At 37.4% G+C, this 26945-nt stretch overlaps 1 protein-coding gene across 3 annotated transcripts in view; it reads right to left on the bottom strand.

Moving 5' to 3' along the window:
- Nucleotides 1-26945, bottom strand: part of NKAIN3 (sodium/potassium transporting ATPase interacting 3) — a 613676-nt gene that overhangs the window by 287283 nt on the left and 299448 nt on the right. For all 3 annotated transcript variants that reach the window (XM_023648539.2, XM_023648540.2, XM_070221498.1), the window contains exon 2: nucleotides 5392-5529. In XM_023648539.2, the coding sequence (XP_023504307.1) occupies nucleotides 5392-5529 (138 nt within the window). The remainder of the gene's footprint in view (nucleotides 1-5391; nucleotides 5530-26945) is intronic.

Consider the following 26945-nt stretch of genomic DNA (forward strand, 5'->3'; position numbering starts at 1 on the left):
TAGATAATATAATTCTTAAAAGCAATCTATGAGTCAGGTTTTTACAAATGAAGTCACTGTGGTACGAAGAAAGTAAATAAACGTCCCAAGTCTTCACAGCCAATATTTGGTGGAGGGGGATTTAAATCTGGGACCAGCTAACTGGAACCCTGACACTCTTAACTGTCACGTTGAGAAGTGGCTCAGGAAGGAGATTTATGACGACATAGTAGGGAAATTTTCGTGTATGACAATTCAAAGGAAAGCAAGTTGTGGTTCTTTGCACATGAGTATTTGCATAAAAGTCCAAATAATAAAATTGTAGACCTAGAAAATTTACTTGGCTTTTAAAAAAATTTTTACAGGTGCTTTTGAGTTAATTTTAATTCCAAAATTAATCTCTATTCAAAAAATGCTAAATTAGCTAATACTTCTGCATTAAATCGATTTAAAACTGCTTGATTAAATTAATTTATTAGCCATAAGATAATAAAGATTTAAATAATTCTAGGGCAGAATCTCATTTTGGAATTCACAAGTAAGATTTTTAAATATTTGATGCAGGAGTAAACAGACAAGAGAAAGTACTGATTCTAGAACAGTACTTTATGACTGCTAAATATGATTTCACTGCCCACACTCTGCTTCATTTTGTCTACAGGCAAAGAAACACAAAAGGTTTATTCAAACTCTATGACTAAACTACGTATGCCCTAATGTACATATCCCATCTTGTACTTTAGCTAAAATAAATTTTAATCAGTAAAAGAGTCCCATATGATAATGTTGCTTTTGCGTTCTAACCATATAGAAATAGTAAATGGTACTTTATCAGGAGTGATGGCATCCCAAGGGGAATTAGTGCTCTTTCTTTTTGTGATTTGGGTGAACTTTTCTAATAGTCTTTGCAGCGATACCTCCTCAATTACAGTGGAAGGAGCCCAAGACATTATATTTCTTAGAAAAAATTAAGTTGAGGAGGAAGTCGGCTAGCGGTAGGTGCAGGCAGAGCAGCACACACTATTTTATCATGTAAATCCCCGAGTTCAGATTGAGATAAGCAAGGCAGGAAGGCCAGTTTCTCTTGCTGAACTATTGTTGACATGTTCTGAGATAAGAAATCACTGCCTAGTCCATCCGGTAAAGTAAAATCCCTTCATCCAATAACCTTTAATTCATTTATTACTTGTTCAATCAAGTATTAAGCTTCTTTAAAGGCCCATGCATACTGGGATAAACCTAGAATACAGCAACAGATAGGCATGGTCTGCCTACTAGGAGAACACTGTTGAATGAGGTGAGATGGGCCTGGAAGCAAGGAGGGCAACCGTGTAGAGAGGTAGAAGAGAAGAGTCAGCGGCATCTACGGGAGCAGAGAGAGAGAGGCACTTATCCTGGAGTGGGGAGGTCAGGGAAGGCTCTCAAAGGGGACCATTCTGTTGAAGGATTATTAAGAGTTTTCCAAGTGGGTAAGGCAAATAGGGGAATGTGTGAAAACTGAGGAGGCAGGATGTGACAGCACGTGGCCTTTAGGAAACACAAATCATTCAGCATGGCTGACAGGCTAGAGGAGAGCAGGAAAGGCAAGACTACAGGACAGCTAAGTAAGAAGCAGTTTTCATAAGCTTTGACTTCCACCCTAAGGAGTTCCAAGTTTGCCTATAGGCATTGGAGAGCTTGTCCTGCATGGTCCTTTACCTTAACCATTTTCATTAAGGTGATTAATTCTTTAAATTCAACTGTGATGAACCCTGTTTACTGTCAGAAATGGGACTGGATTACAATTTGTGCTTTGGTGCTCCAAAAAGTCTGTTACTTTGAAATGGGTTAAATTTAATTGGCCTTACTGGTGACTGTTTCAGCCAATAAAGGAGGCCAATACTAAGAACACCACTGGCGAGTATGAGAGAAAATCTGCAGTCAAAGAGCTCTTTCCCTGATCAGAGAAAAGTCCATATGGATTTCCCATCCAGGTCTTCTCTCACTGCCATTGAAAAGTTGATGCCTTTGAGGCAGACTTTGATCAATGCGACCTATGTCATATTCATTCTCAGTCTTCTTTAGGCGTTTCTCCCAAACAGACAATTTATACCCATGTTAGAAGAAGAGGTAATCTGGAATTCTACACAGATACTGATATTCTATGACCAACTGAGGAGGTAGCGAAGGATCATTTCCAATACGAAAACTTATACTGACAATGGCACCATGTCATCTGGAACATGGTGGTGGAAGCAAAGCACAGATCATGATAAAGCAACTTCATAAACCTAACAATAACAAAGGTGAGGTGGATACACATCCAGTCCTGCCTCTTCCTATCTGGGGTCCTTGGGAAAGTCATTTAACCTTTCCCTAAACCTTTCCTTGTCTGCCAAGTTAAGGATGCTAATACATACCCATAGGATATTTGTGAAGATTAAACCAAATGACATGTTTGGCATGGAGAGCTTTCCTGACAATTCATTTTTTTTTTTTTCCTTTTCCCCTTCCTGAAAGAAGGTCTTGAAAAAGATAGCAAATAAAACAATAGAGTTTTGGTTGGTATATGCATTAAAAGACAAAATTAAGACATGTGAAAACACGGATTGTTTGTCTTGTAGATGTTTTTCTTCGAAGGCTCTGAAAGACCTAAATCTGCCTCCTTCTACACACAGGAGGGAGAAGGGAGAGAAGGAAGTGAAGGAAAAGATGATACAGAGAAAGAAGTGACACCAGTCCTATCATGAGTGGACTCTGAACTGGTATGAAACTAGATAAAAAACAGTGAATAAGTATTTATTGAGCACCCATTACATTCCATGCTCTCAAAGAACTCTTTGCCTAGTAGGGAAGATATAAATGTGAACAAGTTATAAAACATGCTCAAGACACAGAGGCAAAGGAGCAGGGAGTGGTTAACTGTTAAAGTGCATGGAAGGAGGTGTGCATGAGGGACTGAGAAAATGATGCTGGAACTAGGGCACAAACACCAGCAGGGCTACAAGAGCGAGAGGCTGCAGAAGCAGGTGAGAGTAGAGGGTACATGACACTGAAATGCACAAACTCTGCTCTTTCCTTTCTCTAAAGCTGGTTCCTGCTGTCCCCAGACTCCTCCCCAGTGCTCTTCCCATTCCCCTTTCACTGTCATTCATCACCTGCAGAAAGTCCTCCTCCCTCCTTATATAATGAGTTCCTGGAGAGCAGGAATGCAGAATATACATTCTTTTCCATTTCCCCAGACCTAGCACAGTATAGTAGGTCCTCAGTAAATGCTTAATAAGTGAATGGGAACTCGTGCTATTAACATCCTTCCTGTGTGCACCACAGGGCTTCCTGTCCAGAACCTCATTCGGTCCCTTCTTCCCTAGTGAACTCACACTCACTCCACAGATCTCAGCTCTGCAACCACTCCTGCAGGGTCAGATGAATGTCCCCATTATATACTTCATGGCACAATGTGCTCCTTTGTCACACTTGTCACAGTCGCAACTTCACGTTTATCTGGATGATTATTTGATAAAGGCACATTTCCCCTCACTTAACTGTAAGGTAAGTACCCAGGAGGGCAGAGAATTTGCGTCTGTGTTTGCTTCCCAATGTGCCCCACGCCTAACACAATGCCAGATACATAGTATAAACCCAATACATAGGGTTTGAATGAATAAGCAAATGAAAACTGGAAGGAAGGAAGTTAAGAAAGAAAGAAAGGAAGAAGGAAGAAAGGGAGCGCAGAAGATAGGAAGCAAGGAAGGATTGTGAGAACTGAGTTTGGTCAGGGGGGTCAGCCAAAAATATTAGATTTTATCCTGCTAAGAGTTAGTGAAGGGTTTTCAGCCAGCGATTTAGGAAAAGCACAAAGGGCACACTGGAAGGGAGGAAGGCCGAAAGCAAGCAAACTGTTCATATATGGGAAATTGACAGCAGAAACTTCAACCAAGGCAGTCGTTTTGTGAAGAGCATGTAGAGCTAATATTTAGAGGGTAAAAGCAATAGTATTAGAGAATGTCACTAACGTACACCAACAGCCTCATCCCACAGAAGCCATTGGTTTCATAGCTATCTGGCATTTGGTGCTTCAGTAGAACACCAACATCGTAATATCAAAATTCCACAGTGAGTAAAGGTGCTCTGTGTTCATAGCAACAAATTGAGCACAGAATCCAGCAATAGTTTGATATTACGCATATTAAAGCATCTTACGCTGCAAGTTCAACTCCATGAAGTCCCTTTCTAGTAGATTATACAGTGGCTTAGCAGAGGCTGTCTAACAGAGAAGAAAAGCCAACCCAGGGATTGTTTACTGAGCGACAGCAAATGCTCCTGCAGCCATTTTCAGTGCAGTCTGTGCCGTGGGCCAGTTCCCCTCACCACTGCGATATGGTGAAAGACACCAAAAAGCCAATTTTGAGATTCAAAATAGAGAATTGAGGCATTTCCAGAAAAAAAATCCTACATTGATTCTTTTTCATAGGTGTGATTGGATTAAATCAAAATGGAAAGATGACATTTTCAAGTCTACGGTTTTCTTCTAGTGAGGCAGTCATTGCATTGCAAGAAAATGTTCACTAATCCTACTGAACAGTGTATATTTATTCAGGCTCAATGAGCATTTTAGAGTATGTTACTCCTATTTCCAATTACTTATATATCCCTGTTATTTCTCACAACCTTCTTATAGTACATGTAGCCTAAAATATTGCCTTCTTTTTATAGAAAAGAAAACTAATTACTGTGAACTAATTACTAATTACTGTGAACTAAGTAATTACTAATTACTGTGAGCAACTTCCATTGGATTGTGGAGTACAGCATATACCTCATTAAATTATCCTACAGTGGAGGGTCTGCTGATCATGGTTGGCACAGTCAATGTATGGATTGATGTTTCAAATTTATTTTAACAAAATGGAGAAATGTTCAATGATATACAGTATGAAATACATTAAGGATGAGTACTAAACAACCTTCAGCACATGCATTTGTAATGTCTTAAATCAATTAATATTAAATTATAGTATTGTTATCAGTTAGGTAAACATTTATGGCTAGGTAGCTTTGCTTTTTAGGGTTAGTGACATATGTCATTGAAATGGCAGTTAATGCATATTTACATCTCATCATAACATCAAGACCACAATCAGTCCCCCTACTCTATCCAAACCTCATTTTAAATTTCCTTGTGAAACTTGAATTCAGTTGCACTGAGTGACACTATGCATGTCACACTTAACAGTCACATTGCTTTTCTCTCATTGTTGACATCCATTGAGCCTTCTTTTCCACAGATAATCATGTCTTAGAATTCAGTGCATGAAGGCTAGAACAGCAATACCACAATATATCAGAAGGAACTCTTAAATCATTTTATTCATCTTCTCATAGCAATTTTGTAGTGTTTATACGAAGAGACATGGTCAAAATAAGACTTACCACCACGATATATCGAGGTCTGTACTGAATGGTTCCAAACAAACCCAATATGACGACTATTATATGTAGAAAGTTTCCAAGAATAGGCGCCCACTGGAAGCCAAGGAAGTCAAAGATCTGCCTCTCTAACGCTGAGAGCTATAACAAAGCAAGGAGAGTCCATTAGCTCCAATCCAAGCAGAATCACACCATTTTAATCTTCATTTCACAGCTAGAGAAGTCTGCGTATTCAACTTCAATCACACCTATGGACATCACATCACTAGAATAGTGATACCTATTTCGTGTACTGTTTTACGCAACTGCTCTCAGAAAATACACTAAGATAACTTTCAGTATTATGACTTCAAGTATAAGTACATTTTAAATCTGTCTGGAGAGCTAGAGATATACTCCTTAAGTCATTTTCTATGTTAACAATTCCAGGCAGGTATTTTATATCATATTTTATGATATTAATTTATCATTAGTTTTAATAAAATGATTGGCTTAGTATAATATTCTTGAAACAATAACTCCAGGCTTGCAATGCTAGAACTAGTATCATTTTGGGAAAAAGATCCTCCTACCCATCCCTACCTGCCTGTGTGAAATATAAATTATCAAATCTTTGTGTTTTTTTTCTTTCGACTTTCATTGATGATAATGACTAACCACTTTTTCAAAATGAAACTTACTTATTTACTTACTCTGGGCTCAAGTCCCCAGTGTAAAGCTAGAGTTTAATAGTCCTTTTGAATCATATTTTATTGAGATCATATACCTACATGAAAATTCATCTTAGATTAGGTAAAATCCTTTCTGAATACTCAAATAAAAATTATGTGGCCATGACAATTTTAGACATGTCACGGTTTATTATATCTGCATTACATACAACATTTTTAAGCAATTCTAAAATGTATTAAAATATACAGTTAAACCATTTATGATGAAACAGATGAATTTCATATAGTCCAGTGAATGCCAAGAATGCCATTATCATGCACAAATGATATTTATTGTATTTTATATCTATAAATTTTATAATTCCACCTTCTGTATTTGGACACTAATCTTACACATTTCAAGCATTTTTCTAGATTTACTTTGATAAAATAGTAATTCTAATAAAACAATCCAGTGATTAGCCATACTGATGGCACTAGAAACTGCAGATTTGAAATGAAAATGGTACCCTAGATATTTTTCTAGTTATGTGGCAGGTGTATGCCTGAATAGCTTTAATTTCCTTAGACATAAAGAAATGTCCTCCATCCAAATTTACCTTGGTTAAGATTCACCTTCAGCAAGCTGTGGAGGAGAAGAGAAAGGAGCAAATGCTTAAAGACAACCACACCAGAACCACATTCATTTCATGGGTATTTCCGATCATCAAGTGATTTGTCACCATCCCCTGCCTTCACAAGTGGGGAGATGCACAGAGATGGCTAAAACACAAAGTAATTGGAGCAAGGCATGCAGTAGAACCACGCTTCCATCCTCCCTCTCTGCTTGCGACTCATTAGTTCTCAGGAACCTTCCCCTAAAAATGCAGCATTTTATTTATTGGCCCATCAGTGATGTTTAAATATGCAGGCTTTTTTATGTCCAAGTAGGATGGATGTGCTCAGAAAAAAAAGAAACTCTAAGAGCAGCTGCAGGCAATTCATTCTAAAAAGCAACCCTATTTTAAAGCTGTCGCGCATCACAAAAACCTTTAAAGTGAACTTTTCAAACAGAGGAAAACCTATTTTTCTTTTCTGCCAGAAGATGCATGGATAGCATTCTCTTTTATGATGTTAAAGAAAACACACTTAATGAAAGAGAAGCAAACTAACATCACTTATTGGAAAATCTGCATGCGTTATTGAAGACACTATTTACTAATATTTATTCTCTGATAACTTACTAATAAATGCATTTACAGTGGTTTGAAATAAGAGCATAAATAAAAGGCCTTAAAAAAAGACAGGAACGAGATCATATCAAGGATCAGGTGACAGTCAGAGATAACAACTACACAAACCATGAAAACTAGATTCTAGTACTGTCATTTAAAAAGTTAACTAACGATAACAACGAGCCCCTCAAAAATAAACAAAATACCGCTGAATTTTTTACTTAATTAGCTCATCTAATTTCCATGTTAAACTATTTAGTCATTTAGTTTACAGGCAAATATCTTCTCTCTAAATGTTATAATCTGTAGAGACACCACTTTTTGCCTTAGAGCTTGACATTAATAATAATGACCCAGAGCCACTCAATAAAATTAAATGATGCCCAGGTTGCTTTGTTAACTCAGAAAAAGTATGAATATTTTTTAGAAATATCTCTGTCAGAATGGTTCTCATCAATGGTGTGCTGAAGCTGCTGGCAGAGACCTGGGAGCGCGGATTGGGTGCATCTCTTTCTAACTCCATGGTCTGTGATCTCAAGTTCAAAACTTGACATTGGTCATTATATTTATAACACAGACATCAGAAAATGCTACAAATCAGTGTTTTGTTTATTTGTTAGGAGAGCCTATTGCTAAACATTAACCTGCACACCGCTGAATATGGCACCTAGAAAATAGCTGTATTCAGAATTCAGGAGAGCTCTGAAAGGAAGTGATCAAATGGGCAATGTAGCCTCAATAGCAGCCAGTCCAAATGAGAGCAGGGATGGAGGGCTCAGAGGACATCTGCAGAGATGCCACAGCAAAGAAGAGAAGGATTGAGACATCTGAAGGCCTTGAGCTTTTTTTTTTTTTTTTTAAAGATTGGCTCCTGGGCTAACAACTGTTGCCAATCTCTTTTTTCTTTTTCTGCTTTATCTCCCCGAACCCCCCCTGTACACAGTTGTATATCGTAGTTGCACATCCCTCTAGTTGTGGAATGTGGGACACTGCCTCAACATGGCCTGACGAGTGGTGCCATGTCCGTGCCCAGGATCCGAACCCTGTGCCGCCGCAGCAGAGCGCGCGAACTTAACCACTTGGCCACGGAGCCGGCCCCAGGCCTTGAGCTTTAAATAAAGGTAGGATTCAGGAAAATCTACAAGACACTCCAGAGAAAGTGAAACCATCAGTTTAAAATAGAACAGAAAGCAGTGACCTAAACAACAATGGAATCCTTTCTAAATGAAAGTAAAGTAGATAAAACTCCAGTAGCTATAAGACGAAAAAGAATATGTTTCTTTTTGAAACAAGTTGAAAAATAAAGGTAATCAGAATCTCAATAAAAAGGAGAGAAGGAAGGAAAAGAAGGAAGAAAGGAAGGAAGGGAGGAAGGAAGGGAGGAAGGAAGGAAGGAAGAAACAAAGGGCACCAAATCAGCAACGTGAGGAAAGCATGGTTCGAAAATACCAAGACAACTAAAATCAGGTGTGATTTTGAAAGTAAATATGGAGAAGGCATTGAAACAGTGTCCTTGAGTGTCACAGGGATGGCAACATTGGAACTACAGGAGAGAAATGTAACCCTAGATCATACTTGGGGCTGCATGAAAAATATTGCACACTCATAATGTAAATGTTGCTTATTGGATTGTAACTTTCAGAATCAAATTACAGAAAGCATCAAAGTCCTCATTATGGTTATGGAACAAAATGTAAGTGTAATCTGACCATATAAAGTACATGTAACAGAGGTTGGGAGAGGTGGAATATTCTGTCAAAACTCTGTGTGTGTGGGAAGGGGAAGAAGATGTGTTTGAAAATTCTTCCTGCAAGGTCAGGCATTTCCTTTATCAGGCTCCAAGATGAAAACATTTCCTATAAATCTATGAACCATTAACCACACCCCACATTAACCACACATACTCCCATAGCTCAAGAAGTGTCCCTATTTCTTTATTTTATGTCCAAGCAATATATATAGAGACAAATAGGAACACCTTTAAAATACAGGACAGGGGCTGGCCCGGTGGCGCGGTGGTTAAGTGCACACATTCTTCTTTGGCGGCCTGGGATTCGCCAGTTCAGATCCCGGGTGCGGACATGGCACCACTTGTCCAGCCATGCTGAGGCAGGCGTCCCACATATAAAGTGGAGGAAGATGGGCACAGATGTTAGCTCAGGGCCAGTCTTCCTCAGCAAAAAGAGGAGGATTGGCAGTAGTTAGCTCAGGGCTAATCTTTCTCAAAAAAAAAAAAAGAAAAATACAGGACACACTTGGCATTAAGAAAAATCCTCCTCCTCTGAGCATTCATGGTTCCACTTCACCTAGCTGCATGTGCACTAGTGTCACTCAGGCCACTGGAGGTGGTAGTGAAAACCAAGCAACAGGAAAAGGAGGTCATATATTAAACTTGATTTGATTTGATTGATTTCACTAAATGATTGGCCAACTTTTCTGTTGGTCCACTTACTATGTTTAATGCTTCATATGGTAGTTTACATAATTGCTCATAATTACTACTAATTGTAAAAATTAATTTACACTTAATTAAAGAGCAATAAAAACTCCATGTAACCACACATTTTCCCAGGCATTTACCTAGGCTGGATCCACACAGTAAGCTTCTACCCAAACAAAACCTGCATAAGAATGTTCATTCTTAAGGAGGGAGTACCCTGGGAGATTCAACTTCACAGTAAGAAACGTGAGCTGCCTTTTACTCCCATTCCCCTTGGACTTTCCCCTGCTCACTAGAGGCAGACACAATAAAAAGGATCAAAACAGGGCTCCTCATCTTGGCAGAATCATAAGAAAGCATTTGATCAAACCATCATTTCATAAAGGACTGTGAAGTTAGAGCATATTGTATGACTTATTCTTCTGTATAACCTGTAGTCTAGGAATTCATGAGGTAAGTATTTCACAACCATGAAGGATCAAATCTTTCCTTGAAGTGGGAATTTAAAAGCTCTAATTAACATTCCCATTAGCTAAAATGATATATCCCAGGCCATTTCAAATAAGTTTTGGATTACTAGAGCAGGTTTCTTTATGTCTGGAAAGTCCATGGAGCCCTCAGCTCCACAACCATCATCCTTGCTTTCTTTGCTGTAAAATCTCATAGCAACTCAACTCCTAACAGACTTTTCATGCTTGACATTGATGATGTCCAACTTCTGTGTTCACAGACCTGGCTGAGGCCAGATTATGACCTTATATTTCAAGCTATAATTTGTAAATATTTTTTCATTGCTCTGAAAAAAAAGAAATGGATAATAGCATTTGCATCATGATCCTACTTCATAGAGGCATGCCACAAAGAGTCCTAATAACCTGGAGATTTATCACCATGTTAAAGCAGGTGCTATTTTGGAGAAGTTTCTATGTGTCTGTAGACAAGTAACCAAGTCTTAGGGTGTACACAGACTTCAATGGATCTGGGAATTCTAGATATGGGCTATTCATTATTTGGTTCATCCAATACAGACAGAAATTGCATGGAGGGTTTCACAGTTTCTGAATGGCTTTGTATTATTTTTGGCAGACGTTAAGTGGGAAAGGCTATTCCAATGAAACCAGAAGCCAATCATTTAGTGAAATGAACCAAATCAAATCAAGTTTAATATATGACCTTCTTTTCCTGTTGCTTGATTTTCACTACCACCTCCAGTGGCCTGAGTGACACTAGTGCACATGCAGCTAGGTGAGGTGGAACAAGAATGTTAAAGGAGGAGGCTTTTTCTTAATGCCAAGTGTGATTGTCTAAGTTGTTCCTTGAATTAGCTGTAGGAGACATTGGTCTTCAGAATATCTGAAAAGGCTTCCTTAATTCTGTCCATACACTGTGAGTCCCTATATTTCAAGGAAGTGAAATGGGCATGTCCTACTCTTACAATCCAATAATGAAGATGTCAACTACTTGGTCAAGCAAATAAGATTGGAAATCAGAAAACAGCTACATGTTGTGCTGTAAATCTACTTTTTGAAAAATAACGAACTGTGAGTAACATATCAAGGAACGTTTCCTGCTAAAAAAAGGAACAGATATTACACTGCAAATTGACAGATTTATGGAGGCTGAGGAGCTGAAAAAGTGCATGTGAAGGGCATTTATGTACCACAAATTCACTCAGGAAAGTTCTGTAGTATATTTTCTACATTGACTCAGCACATCAGCTAGTAGAGTGACAACTATTTCACCAAGTTCTCAATATGTCAGAGAATAAGAAAATGTATTTAAAAAGTGCTCTAAAGCCTGAAAGAACAGTAATACTATGAATATGACAATATATATCACTGTAATTTTTCTGTTTTAATCTAATCTGATGCTAACAAAATAGGATAAATGTTATTATCCCCAATGGATATATGAAGAAAGTCAGAACAATCAGCTAATTAGCATCAGAGATGAGACTGGCATCTTTATGTCCTGACCCTATATTCTTTCTTTCATATTACTCTGAAATCATGCAATAAAATGTACCTGTTTAATGAGGTTAAATTCTGAAATACGCTTTATCACAAGAGATAGAAATAACATAGGAAGCATAGTGGAGTGTTTCATGATTTAGTCCTCTTTCCTCCTCTCCACCCATCTCTACGTGGGGCAATCCCTCCCTCTGTCCTTCAGAAGCAGCAAGTTGCACCTTTCAGAAACTTACCAGTTGTGTTACCTTAGTCAAAGTTCAGTTTCTTCATCAAACGTAGATATAGTCATCTCACAGATAAATATTAGGATGTGTGTGTCAAGCACTTAGATGGCAATCAATAAGTGCCAACAGTTGTGTATTAGTGTCCTATTGCTCTTCTAATGCTCTAACAAATTGCTACAAACTTACAGAAGTATACTATTTTCTGTAGTTCAGAAGTCCAAAATGGGTCTTGCTGTGCTAAAATCAAGGGCTGCAGGGCTGCATTCCTTTTGGGTCTCTAGAGGAATCTTTCCTTGACTTTTCCTAGAAGCTGCCCACATCCCTCTGCCCTCCTTCAACTTCATAGCCAGCAACAGTAGCTTGAATCTTCATGCTCCTATCACTCTAGTTCCCTCTCATTTACCTCCTTCTTCCATTTATAAAGACCTTTGTGATTACATTGGGTTTTCCTGGATAATCCAGGAAGATCTCTCCATTCTAACATTAGCTCCATACTTAATTCCATCTATGACCTAAATTTCCCTCTGCCATGCCAGGAAGTGTATTGACAGGTTCCAGTGATTATGTGGAAATCTTTGGGGGCTAATATTCTTCCTACCACAAGTTGTCATTTCCTGCCCTCTTGATTTAGAGCTCTCTCAGGGATGGTACCCTGTCCTGTGGTGGAGATTTGTACATGTCTCAGCCAGGCCCTGACCAGTCCAGAAAGAGCCCACAGCCATCTGTAACCCTATCTCAGCTGCAGAAAAATATCTGAGATAGTGTCAATATTTATTTCAGCTCCTGCTGTGACCAACCCCATTACTGAGGTGACCAGGACTTCTCTCAAACCTTCCTGCACCCATAGGAAGGTTTCTTTCCAGAAAAATTCATGGAAGTAGTATTATAACTCAAAGTTTGTGATATGGGTATTGGGATTTCGATGTAAATAAATATAGCTTTAACTCTACAAAAGTACCTATAAAGCTCTGTCAACAAGGCAGAATGGAAAGGAAAAGATAAATATTTCCAGTATATATACTAGGGTATTTATCACATATCCTAGTAATACCCTATTTGAAGTGAAAATATTGTGAATAAGTCCTTATTTCTTTGCTTAAATAAAATCACTTTCATGTCAATAATGAGGAAAATCACTTGGGCTATGTCTAGTGAAACTTAATCATCAATAGCAATACTCAGCACTTACGCAGCAATTTTTATTTTCATGTCACTCTACTGATATTAACTAAATTCAAGATACTCTGACTTTTCCAAGAAGAACTCATTGAAAGAGAATTTGTAGTTGTTGGCCTCTCCAGAGTCCAGAATATGCTTTGAGTGGCAGGCATCACAAAATCACATGATACCAGATCACTTTAGGAAGTAAAATACTGTGTGTATGTATGTATGTATGTATGTATGTAAGTATGTATGCATGTGTATGTGTGCATAAAGTAATGATTAATGAATGTAATGTGGAAAGACTAGAGAGGCAAGCATAAAATAGTTTTAAAGTGCTTTTAATTCAATCATTAGAATGTCATTAGTGATTTCTTTTCAGTTTCAGTTTTATGAACCTAAAACCTTTTATTTTTTCTCTTTTCTTAATTTATTCATTTTTTCAACGTGTACCATTTAACAATTGCTATGAGGTAGGCTCTGGGGGCACTAAGATAAATGGTAGAATTCTTGGTCTGAAGGAACTAGTCCATACTCTAGTGGGGAAGAAAGACATAGATCAAATAATTATAATAAAATATTACATATACTGTGGTACAGGAGTGTTCGAAGAGCTATAGCAGCACAGAGGAAAGTGTCTTAACCTCTGCCTGGCATGACTAGCATGTTTAAAAACCTTTACAAAAGATGTGGCTATTGAACGAGGTTCTCAAAGAAGGGTCAAAGGTTTTCAAGCAAAGAAGGGTTAGGGCAGAACTATTAAAGCAAAAGGCAGAGCAGAGCCCTTCAAAGTGTGAGGAAATGCCTCATGTGCGTCTGGGACAAATGCTTTAAATATATTCAATTTTAGTTCCACTGAATTTAAGCCCACTTTCAGGACTTTATCCTAGTTGGACAACTGCAGAGGCAACACTGAGTAATGTTAGGCACATAGATTGTTGGGCCAAACTGGCTGGTTTCAAATCCTGGCTCTGCCACTTGCTAACACATGACCCTGGGCAACAGCCTTAAATTCTCTCTGCCTTGGCTCCTCATCTGTAAAATGACAGAACCTATTCTACTGTGTTGTTTTGCAGGCTAAATGAGTTAATATAAGGCACTTAAATCTGCACCTGACACACACATGCACATATATATACATATATATATATATAACATATATACACACATACATATGCATGTTTGCTCTTACATAAGGATGTTCACAAAAATGATGTTCATAATGAGAAGCAATTGGAAACTAAACTAAACATGTACCTATTAAAGCTGTTTGTTGATATATCCATAAAATGAAATACTACATACCCATACAAAATAATATAGATCAATATGTATTGATATAAAAAAATGATCAAAATATATTATGTAGGACAAAATTATGTATATGCATAATGGAATTCCATTGATAACAAGAAATTTATATCTATTCATTCAATCAACAAATATTTTGAGACATTTCTAGGTGTATGAAGTACTTGCGTAGTTATGCATATAAATCAGGAATATTTGTGTGTGTAGAAACATACAACACTAAATTTATCTATCTACATTGTATGTGAATAGTGGAATTTTAGTTGTTTAAAAATTATTGCTATTCTAATTTTTCTAAAAATTTTAGTTAACAAACATGGGTTACTTATGTTAAGCAAAAGATTTGTACTTTCTCCCTCTGTGTATGTGTGTGTTTTACCTCAATCCACAGTAGGAAATACATTTTACATCTTCTACAACATACATTCTGACACAATCTTACTATGTGTGTGATCATCTGGTCTGTTCTATTGTATTTCACTAACAGCGTGAGCCAAGACCAACTAAGTTGATTTCCAACCTAACAGAGGGTCAAGAACTGTAGTTTGCAAAACATGGGTATGGAGAATATGCCAGGGAAGATGCTTTGTAAGGGGAAGATGAAGAGCAAGGTGTGGCTGGTTAGAGTTTGAGATTTACCTTGCAGGTGTTAGGAAGCCATTAAAGGAGTTTCATAAACAGTATCATGCTTTAGAAAACTCCTCTATTGGAGGTTTACAAGTCTTCTGATCTTGAATGTAATGGGAGTAGAGAGGTAACGCGGGTAAGGATAGGACTCGGACTGAAGGTAGGGCACGTGTGCAAACTATTGCAATCATCGCATGAGAGCAGATGGAGCCTGACCTAAGACAGTGGCCAGGGAAAATGAGAACCGAGGTGGTGTTGAAACATTCAAGAATTAGAATCTAATGGCCAAGATATGTGAGAGGTGAAGGATAAGGCAGGTCCATTCGGCTCACCTGTTCACTCTGACTCACTGGGTGGATACTGTTGCAATCATTGAAAGTGAGGAGGAAAATTACAGGCTTGAAGCTAGTGTGTTTAAAACCCTTGGAGAAGATCTTACATAGTATCAGATTACATATTCCAATTGTGGGCTTTCCCTATCCTTTTTTTTTTTTTAAGGCAAAGTACAGTCTAATGTGGATGGTCTACCTGTTGATTGTGCACTTTGATAATGCCTCAGAGCAAGGAGCTGTGAACTTCCCCGCTGGGCTCATTCCAGGTACAGAAGGCCTCTCCTCTCCATCTGTCAATATGTGCACAAACAGTCAAGCGCTTTCCAATTTAGGTTAAACCAAATATAATTAGAATAATGGAAATAATAGGTAAAGACTAGGCAACAAACATCTTTTAAGGAAACCTAAACCCCACTAAAAATAACTTTTGGGTTACTCACTGTTAGGCATTATTTTAATCACTACTCTTATATCAACCCAGTTAGCTTAACTAAATATACAAAATTTCAAGCTGCGGGGTTAATTGTAGGAATGAGATTCTTCTGAGTAACTAAACGTTTAAAATATTTCCTGTGGCAGCACACAGTTTTTGAAGATTCTTACACTTTACCAGTAGGTTCTTATCAAGAGAGGGGTGTTCGTACTTGTTTTCTAGCAGCGCAGATACTGATACAGACATAAGACAAACCAGGCCATAAAGGAACGAGTCGGGGAGGAATACTCTCATTCCTTCTTTTACACTAAGTGAATAATACTCTGGGTAAGAATTTCACAAAAATTAGGCAGAAGGGAATAATCCGTTATTGTTTGTTTGAGGACGTGCCTTGATCTCTCAACATCATTTGATTCAGCTTCTAAGTATTCTTCCCCTGCCAGAAACAATCCCACAGCCTAACTCCTCCAACTTTGCCAAGCAGAAGCTGACCTTAAAAACTTCAGCTCCAGTCCACGAATAGCTCAAACCAGGAATAAAGCAACTCTTTTAGCAAAAGCCCAAAGTGCCAATTTGTTACAGAACAGTGATTGAAGATTGAATTTCAACCCTCCAGTGGAGCCTTAATGGATCCAAGAACACTAACGTTGAACCCCTAGGCTGCATGACCTATACAATCTCACAAACAGCCGGCAGGCACATGCCTGCTGTGGCATTTAAGACGCCCATGGAGGTTTTACTTAAATGGCAACCCAGCATGGGAAGACAGAAGAGAGGGTTATGGGCCAAAAGTTTCTTTAAGGGCCTTTTCGCATTTTCATTTGTAGTAGAGACCACCTGCAAGAATTCCTTCTTTAAAGAATCCCTTTAAAGGACACATTTTCAGCAAGAACTAGATTTTTTTCATTTGGGAATGAAATTAAATGTTTCTTTTATAGAAAATAATGTAGAAATAAACTTGAACATGTCAAAGTATTTATGCTATAGAGAAGCCATTCTTACTTGAATATTAGAATGCACAATAAACAAGTAATAAACAGTTGATGGTATTCAAGTAGGTTAACACCATCGACTGTTGATGTTTCTTTTGATGGTTCTTTTTGCCTCTCACTTGCCACCTAAGTTCACTATGTAGCAGCTGCTTGAGTGTCCTGTTGCTGTCCATATCCTGAGAAGATTGTAGGTAATGCAGCAAAACACTACAATGGAACACGTCTCTGATTGCAGAACTAGTGAAAACCTTAGATGATGACTGAGGTGTTTCTGGTGCAACTTGCATTTTATTTTCTTCTTCAAAGTTGTCACTAATTTGACCTAATTTGGTGAAATGGTCTTCATCAACTTGATTTGAATGGCTTTAATCTTCAGTCTCAGGGGACAAACTGAATTAATCACTTTTTAATCATGTTCAGACTTTTTGGACATTAAACTGTTTCCCAAAGGTGCAGTGAAGTTTGACCAGCTTCTTAGTTACCAGCTTTTTAGATTATCAGTATACAAACAGAGTAAAGAAAAGAGAACATATCATACAATCTGTCTTCTGGGTCTTTTTCTAGTCACAGAGGTTGACTAAGTGTTAATTTTATGAGCTCTGTTGCAGCAACGCTGATCATACAGAGATACACTGCCAACATCCTGAGTTTTTATCTCAGCCACGCTCATTCCTTCGCTTGTAGTGAAGATCCATATTTATACATTTCTTTCTAGGGATAATGCTTTTTTCCTGTAATTTTATATGCGATGAGTATAATTACTGTTCCATACTGCAGCCTAAAGTGATGTTAATGTTACAGAAGAACATATTTATGATATTTTGACCTATTAAATAGGTTCTTGTACCAGTTCCAATGTGTGTGTGGGGTGTCTTCCCCACACCAACAAGCTATTCTCAGGACACCAGCTGAGTGTTCCACAATTCAACTCACTTCTGACACTATCTACCCGGAGATAGCGGGAGATTCCACAGATTAAAGGTTCAGTCCTATAAGACTGCCCCCTGCCCAACTTCAGATGCCAGTCTCAAGTCCAAGTTGCTACCCGTCCTTCTGACTGACTGGCTATAATTCAGAGGTTCCCAAGACCCGCCCCCGCTCAGGTTTGATTAATTTACTACAGTGTCTCACAGAACTCAGAGAATCATTTTGCTTACTAGATTACTGCTTTATTCTAAAAGGACATAACTCAGGAACAGCCAGATGGAAGAGATGCACAGGGCAACATTTTGGGTTTTAATGGAGGCTTCATGACAAAGGCACAATTGATTAAACCATTGGCTATTCGTGATTGAACTCAACCTCCAGCCCCTCTCCCCTTCCTAGAGGTCAGGGAATGAAGGAGTGAAAGCTCCAACCCTCTAATTACATGGTTGGATCCCCTGGCAACCAGCCCTCATTCTTAGGTATGATCCAAAAGTTACCTCATTAACATAACAAAAGACATTTATCGCTCTCTTCAATTAGAAAATTCCAAGGGTTTTAGGAGCTCTGTGTCAGAAACAGGAATGAAGACCAAATACATCTTCTTATTGTAAATCACAATATGGCACCTGTATTTCAGAGAGCCTCTATTTTAAAGTAAAAGAACTAATATTTTTACAAATCTGTTTCCTTTTCTGATAAAGTTAGGGAAAAAGAGGGAGCTAATACAGTAGTCCTCCCTTATCCATGGTTCCGATTTTCTTTCTGAGTATCATGACAGAATCTCACACGATCCCTCTCCGTCCCACCCGGGATATGAATCATCCCTTCCTCCAATGTTTTCACACCGTATATGTTTCCAGCCTGTTAGTCACTTAGCAGCCATCTTGGTTATCCGATCAAATGTCTTGATATCACAGTGCTAGTGTTCAAGTAACCCTTATTTTACTTAATAATATCCCCAAAGTGCAAGAGTAGTGATGCTGGCAATTGGGATATGCCAAAGAGAAGTTATTGTTGTTAATCTCTTATGGTGCCCAATTTATAAATTAAACTTTATCATAGGTATGTAAGTATAGGAAAAAACATAGACTACAGAGGGTTCACTACTGTCCCTGATTTCAGGCATCCACTAGGGGTCTTAGAACACATCCCCTGCGGATAAGGCACATATCCTAGTTTTGTATTTGCCCATCACGTACTGCGTGGACTGCATTATGTATGGTTTCTCGTGAAATCCTAATAAGAAACCCTATGAAGAGATGTTTTACCCTCATTTTAAAGAGAATTAAGAGGTATCTAACATACTCAAGAAACACAACTAGTATTAGAATCAGCATGAGAACTTACATCAGTCAGGCTCCAGAGTCCATATTTTTTACACTACAGTATTGCCTTTCCCTGAAGGTTTAAATTAATTCCTACATTGCCTAAATAGTTTATTAAAATATATGTACAGCTTATAAAGTGCTTTCACAGACATCTTTATTTGTGACTCGTTCATGGATTTATTTTCTGCTCTGTGGTAGCAAGTTTACAGAAATAAATTTAGTCATTTAGGGAATAAATTCAACAAAACATAGAGAAGACTTTCACCTTCAGGAAGATAGATCAGACATACTTTTCTGTGTTCCTCTTGCTAAATACATCTAACAACCTCAGACATCATGTGTAAAACAAACACAAGAAGACTCTGAAATGGATAGAGAAGGAAGCAGAGCAGCTATCAGCCTGAGAAATGAGGAGGTGGTGATTTCCCCAGGTTTTCTTTTTGCGGCATATACTCCAGACTTTGAACTGATGAAACTGGTAACTCAGAAATGCCAATGGGTACAGACAAAAAAAAGTTCCCCCAAATCTACTCTCTCTAGCCAAATGACCAGGAAAAGGGCAGCCTAGAAAGAGAGAAAACTTTTAAGCAATAACCACTCCACTCTAGTCAAATACCACACATAGAAAAAACCTGTAGCACACTCCCTTACTGATGCCAAGAAAGGCGGAGTGGGGAGCTTAGAACTAACCTAATTAGGATGTAACAAGGCAAGAATGGTGTCAGAGAAGTCCAAATAGGGAGCTGAGACTTTGATCCCTGCCAGCCAATAATGAGTCCCCCTCCCCCCCCATGGCAACAGTGGAGACCATGTGGGAAGCCAGAACTTCCACTCTTACCTGGCGGTAATGAGGCATCCCTCCCTTTCACCACTGGGGTGGTGTTAGATGAAGACTAATGGAGAGTTAGAACTTCCACCATCACCCAGAGGCTGTGAAGCTATACCCACCTTGGTGTCAGTGGAGACCATCTGGGGAGATGAAACTCCACTTCACACCCAGCAGTACCGATGAGCTCCCTGCCTTAGGTATCAGTGCAGTCTGAATGAGAAATCTGTACTTCTACCTCCACCTAGCAATAACAAGGTGCCTCACTCTCTTCTCTTGCTGGGGCAGTGTCAGAAAAAACACAGTTAACACAGAAGGTTTAGATAAGATCCAGAGTCTCCTAACAAAATGCAAATATGTCCAAGCTTCAATCAAAATCACTCGTCATACCAAGAACCAGGAAGATCTCAAACTAAATGAAAAAAGACAAGCAAAAGATGTCAGCACCAACAGGAGAGAGATGCTAAAATTATCTGACAAAGCTTTTAAAGCAGGCATGATAAAAATGATTCAACAAGCAACTACAAGCATACTTGAAACAAATAAGAAATTAGAAAACCTCAACAACTACAATAAGAATTTTCAGCAAAGAAATAGGAGATATAAAGAAGAACCAAATGGAAATTTTAGGACTCAAAATACAATAACTGAAATTAAAAGCTCAGTGGATGGGCTCAACAATAGAAAAGAGGGCACAGAGGACACCAATAGACTCTGATAAGATACGTGACCAAAAGAGAAACCACTAAAAAAGCTATAGATAGAGATATACTCAAAAACACTATAGATAAATCAAAAAGGAATTCTTAAAAATGTCCAAGTACCCCACAGGAAGGCAGGAAAAGAAAATAGAGATATGAAAAAAGACCAAACAGAAAATACAAAATAAAATGTTAGAATTTTAATTCTTAATATGTCAAGATCACATTAAATGTAAATGGTCTAAATATACCAATTAAAAGACAGAAATAGGCAGAGTAGTAAAAACCATGATCCATTTGTGTGCTATCTATAAGAAATCCACTTCAAATACATGATATAAGCATGTGACTAGACTTATTTTTTCGATTCAGCCTGAGAATCTTTGTCTTTTAAGTCAAGCATTTTGTCCAAATGGATTTATGATGATAAATGATATGTTTGGATTTGTTTCTATTATCCTAGTTTTGTCTTTCTTCTTCTTGCAGTTTCTAGGCCTGCTTCTACTCTTTTTCCTTCTTTTGAAATGATCAGTGTTTTCCTCTTTCCATTTGCTACCCTTATGAGTTTCAAGTATATAGTCTTTATTTCTTTTATTTAAATAACTACTCTAGACTTGCTAGCATACGTACATAAGTTATCAATGCTGAAGTTAGTCATTATCTTTCCCTTCTTCCCAAACAAGACAATGGCCTTTGGACACTATAATTTCCCAAATAGGTATATTTTTTGTATAATTTCTATCTTGACATTATTATTGTTGTTGTTTTATTCAGTCAATGTTTGTATCTGATTTAGGAACATATATACCACTTTGTTGCTCACTATTTCTTCCTGTCTTTCAGACTTTCTCTTTGGGAAAACTTCTTTCTTCCTGAAGAATATACTTTCAAACTTGCTAAGTGAGGGTCTCTTGGTAGCAAACTCTTTCCATTTTTCTTCATTGGAACATATCTTTATTTCATTCAAAAACTTAAAAACATTTTCCATTAACTATATTTTACTTTCTTCACATTAAAAAAATGTGCTGGATCAGAATGATATTAATAAGAGATGATCTATTGTTTAATTATGTTTCCTCTGAAGGAAAGTCTCCTTTCCATTCCCTCCAATAGATTTTAAAATCTATGTTCTTGATATTTTGAAGATTGGCTATAATGTACCTTTGTGTGGATGTCTTTTAATCTATCTTTCTTGGTAATTTTTGGCCTTCCAGTATCTCATGGTGCTTTTCATCAGTTCTGGAAAATTCTCAGCTAAAATTCTCTTTGAATACTTACACCTTTCCTATTCTGTCTTTTCCTGTTAGAACTCCATTCAGGAATGGAATAGAATTTCTTATTCCATCTTCCTGTCTCTTAATCTTCTATGCTTTCTAACTCTTGGTTTTCTGTACGGCATTCTGTATAATATCCTCAGGGAATATTTTCTCATTCATTATTTTCCCCGTTTTTCTGAATCTGCTAAACCCATCCATTGAGTTTTTAAAAATTGATATTATATATCTTTATTTCTGAATTCTATATGGTTCTTGTTCAAATTTGCTTGGTCATTTTGCTCTTTCATTATCTCAAATCTCTCTTTTATTTCTTTGAGCATATTAATTTATACTTATCTCAAACTCTGTGTCTGACATCTTTGTGGTTTTAATCAGCTGTTTATTTTTTCTATTGCTTTAGAGGTTTGGTACCTTGGTTTCTTGTATATTCTGAATTGTTGATTGCGAGTCTAGTTCCTTGAAATTTCATCTTTGGGAAATTTTATGATTTGTTTCGAAAGAGATAACCTCCAATAGAATTTTTATTTGCTTTGAATTTCCATTTGTATTTGCCAAGAGCCTTAAGATGCTAGTAGCCTACTACCACTTTAAATTAAATTCTTCGCTTATAGATTTTCTGGATCACACAGGTGGTGTGAATTTAGTTTACAAATCCATGTGGGGACCAATCTACTTTTATGAATATTCAGGAGAAATTTTTATTTTTCTGCATCTAGTACCAAGGTTGGAGGTGCACAATTTTACTTGTTTTGTGGGGATGGGTTTGGGTCTAGTTCTCACCTTCACTTTGAGGCTGGAGATGTTTGGGGTTCCAGCTTTATGTAAAGATTCTTCTAGTAGACTCCTAGCTTGGGTGTTCCTTTGGGGTTTGTCTTTTCTTCCCCATTCTTTGAATCTTAGAAACTGAAGCTCAAGTTCAGAAGAATGTAGTCTCTTATTAGCTCATTGATGCAATTAAAAAGTTTTTTAAATCTGACACTTACAATTGTTTTTAACAACAGTGTTGTTTAGGGAAATTATTCTACCACACGGCCAGAAATACATCTTCCAAAGATATTTCTGATCTCAAGTAATATATTGCCTCTAGGGTCCGGCACAATGGTGCAGCAGTTAAGTGTGCATGTTCTACTTTAGCGGCCCAGGCTTCACTGGTTGGGATCCCACGTGCAGACATGGCACCACTTAGCAAGCCATGCTGTGGCAGGTGTCCTGCGTATAAAGTAGAGGAAGATGGGCCTGGATGTTAGCTCAGGGCCAGTCTTCCCTAGCAAAAAGAGGAGGATTGGCAGCTTGTTAGCTCAGGGCTAATCTTCCTCAATAAATAAATAAAATAAATAAAATAAAACTAACTAAATAAATATTGCCTTTATTACATGTTCCTCTTACAGAATTACAAAGAAAAATGTCTCATTTCAAGAAAACAAAAATTCACTAATGTGTTTTATTAGGAAACTACTGACATAGGTCATCTCTATATTTTGAGACAAATTGAGAAATTGGGCTCATCTAGTTCTCCATCAAGTGATATTATTATTTAATGCTAAACATGAAACAAATAAAAGTAGGCATCTTCTTTTATAGTAGTGATTCAAATCTGATTTTTAATTATTAAATTGTGCATTTTTGGAAACTCATGGATCAGATTATGTTAAGTAGAAAAACTACTGAATGCTCATTCTCATCATGTAAACATTAGAGAGCAAAACTGTGGCATGAGATATAAGATTTAAATAATCCATGGCTCGGGTCAAATTATATTTTTATCAGATCACATACACACAGGGAATAAAGCAGTGCTTTGCCTATTGTGGCTGTATAATACATAGACTCAAGCAACATTCTCTTTTCTTCAGAGAAAGAGACGATAACTGTTGTTGAGATAACTTGCAATGAAGATATTTGGTGGACGATCTTGCTTTAAATCATGATAGATCTAGTAAATAAAATGAGTATTTACATAAGTTAGATGAAATAAGGAGAATGGTTTGGCAAGAGAAGTGGGAGAGGTAACTCCTGACCTTGGAAATAAGTAGATGAATAATGTGATGATTTTAAAAGTAGATTTCTGCACCAATGTGATAAAAAATGGCAATATAAGCCTTGCACGTATACATATAACATCCTTCCCTGAATTGTGGAATCCTGCATAACTTGTACGTGGAAGGAGATTTGGGGCTTTTATTTCTTTGTCTTCACCACAACTACCACCATCTGTTTTTCCTCTTATAGCCATCTCTCCATGGCAACACATATTGATTTACCAGCATGATTGCAATTGTATGGCCAACTTTATGTAACCTTGTACTGACAACCATGAATACAGCAATTTTCTCTTTCTACCTTTGCTTTCAGAGTCACCTTCCAGTGGCTGTGTTGCTGCATTTTAGGGCAGACCACACATAGGGCAGAGGTGGTGTCTTTTAGTGAAAGGTGGCTTTTATCCCAGCAGCCATCTCAGAGCCAGAACTTCTCCAGCAGTTCTTTTGTGAAAGTTAAGATCTGGCTGACAACCGAAAGTATACATACTTGTCAGCAGCATTAACTGAGATTTCAACATATCAAACCAGACAAAAGAGAAGCAGGAGAATTGGCATCAAGTTCAGAAATAGCACGTTTCTTTTTCATTAGTTCCACATAGTGCCATTCAGGATACAGTTTAATGAGAACTGGATGCTTCTTCAGTCACTGAATAGTGACATCCATAACAAGAGAAAATGTGAACGAACTGATTATTGATATTGGACATTCTTTCATCTTTATGGTTCAACTAAGAAGAGCTTGCAGGCTTTGAATTACGACAGATTGCCAATGCAAAGAAATTAAACTCTCCATCAAGGGATTGTATGATTCATGTTGTGAACAGCTTGGCAAAATTATGAACTGGTATTTTTCCAGTGGATACCTGGAGTCAGCAGACTATTTTTATTCTAATATCTACTAAGATAATCAGAATAAATCTTCAAATAAATGAGAAAAGAAAGCCAAACGTCAGTATTCTTTAATTAATAACTGGCCTAAATACTCCTTGAAGGGAAAGGAATACAGTTTTATTTACAAATGAAAGGCCAAATAAATAACTCCTCAGCCAAAGCTATAGCTTTAGAAAGTAAAACACAGGAAATATTAAAACCAATTATAATATATAAATGTAGCTCAAACAGTGTTTAACAAGGTCCTCACTCTGTATTTCCCCAATAATTATATATCTGTTGGACTACAATATTTAGAAGATGTTTAATTCAACAGTTGTATGTTGAGTAAATGAATTATGTCCCAGATCAAGGCATAAGGAACTCAATGAAAAGACACATCCTCAAATACTTTGTTATTTTGCACATAGTAAGACTTAATTGAAAACACGTGCAAAGAAATGTGATCAAAAAGATAGTTTTTCCACCAAAGAGTAAAGGTGCAGCAAATGTTTCCAAAAAGAGGTTACTCAAGCTAAAGTCGCAGGACCAAATAAAATGTACACGGCCAGCAATATCTCTGCTATCAAGGTTTATCTACCAATATTTGGAGAATAAGCATGTTTTGCACATTTCCCATCTGACTTATGCATCCACAAGTCTTCTTGCTGAAACTATTAGCAAAGTGGTTGGTTTTTCCAATGATGCACCCCCATTGTCTCTGAATGCAGCTGAAATTACAAACTCATTTCCAAAGGTCTCAAAACACCTGTTCAAACATAATAGCTTTTCGTCCTCTCTGACCTTTGTAGGCTGAGTTAAAAGTATGTAAGTCAGGAGCAAGCCCTATTATACAAGCACCAAACACTCAAACAATGCAATACTAATTTCTCTCAATTTTTAAGATTCTTCCTTATTTTTCTCTTTTGTAATAATTACTAAGGCACAGATAGGCATCATTCCTGCAGCTTCTTCGATTTCCCTCTTTGTTGTTGTTCAATTGCACTGATATTTCAAACTAAACTAGTCCATAGTTAAACAACAACAACACAAAAATTCCATGGCCATATAACTCTCTGTTAAATTTACAGAAGTCTTATCAAAAAAGATACTGAACAGAAGCAAAGATAAGGAGCCTAGAGACTCAATTTCTGCCCTTTCCTTCTACCACTCTGCCCCATTCCCCCCCTATCTACTAGGAAGGAGCATCATTTGAAAAATACTAAAGTAGATGATGAAATTATATTGACACATTCCAGAATAGCAGCTGATAAACATTTTCTCTTCTTCAAATCATTATTCACTGTAGGACTTTGCATAAACAATCTAATATAAAAATGTTTTGTCCTCTACTCTGTGTCAAGGATTAAGTATGGGGCCAGAGTCTACCCAAAGCCCACAGTCAAGTTGAGGAGATAGGCAAATAAATAAGTCACATAAACATTGCAGAACAGTGAAGGGGAGGAGTAAGAGAGTGGCAGAGATGACATCAGGACCTCCCAGCAGATAATCAGTAGCTCCAAAGTGCTTCTGGGACACCAGAGTCAGGATTTATAATAAAATAAGGAATGTACATTGTTCTCCTTCACCAGCCAAAGATATATTTGCCCTGTTCTTCTTGTATATACTCACTCCCCTCCCCATCTCCTATACAAAGGAGATCCCATTCTAAGAATCTGTAAAAATCCCTTACAATGTATAGCATATCTAATTTTATAGGAACGCATTAAATGCACCAAAGTCGTTTTACTTGTATAAAATGCAATGCTCATTTTTTGCCTCAGAGAAGTTTAATAAATATAACTTTTTCCTTGAGAACCTTACTCTTTTAAAATCATTTCTATTCTCCATCTCTAGGTAAACATTGTTTAAAGTAACTGTGTCTCATTATTTGTAGAGAATGTCTCAGATTCTAGGTTCAATTAAGCCAATGTCAATGATGTGCTAGGAATCAATGTAGGCAATACCAGAGATTTAAAAAGAAAAATGGAGATAAATCATTATTTTCCTCAAAGGGGTTATAATCTAGTAGGAGTATAAGTGAGGCTCCCATATGACAAAGTAGAAAGAGATAAATGACATAAGAAAGAGGTAAACCAAACGCTGTCCTAGTTCAAAGGAGGAGATGGAATTACAGTTTCTTGGGTGTTGCCCATATATTTCAAAGGAAAATGGGGAGTTGGTATGAAAATAAAAAGATGAACACTTTTTTTG

This window comes from Equus caballus, chromosome 9 (genome assembly GCF_041296265.1).
Source record: "Equus caballus isolate H_3958 breed thoroughbred chromosome 9, TB-T2T, whole genome shotgun sequence".
Taxonomy (NCBI): domain Eukaryota; kingdom Metazoa; phylum Chordata; class Mammalia; order Perissodactyla; family Equidae; genus Equus; species Equus caballus.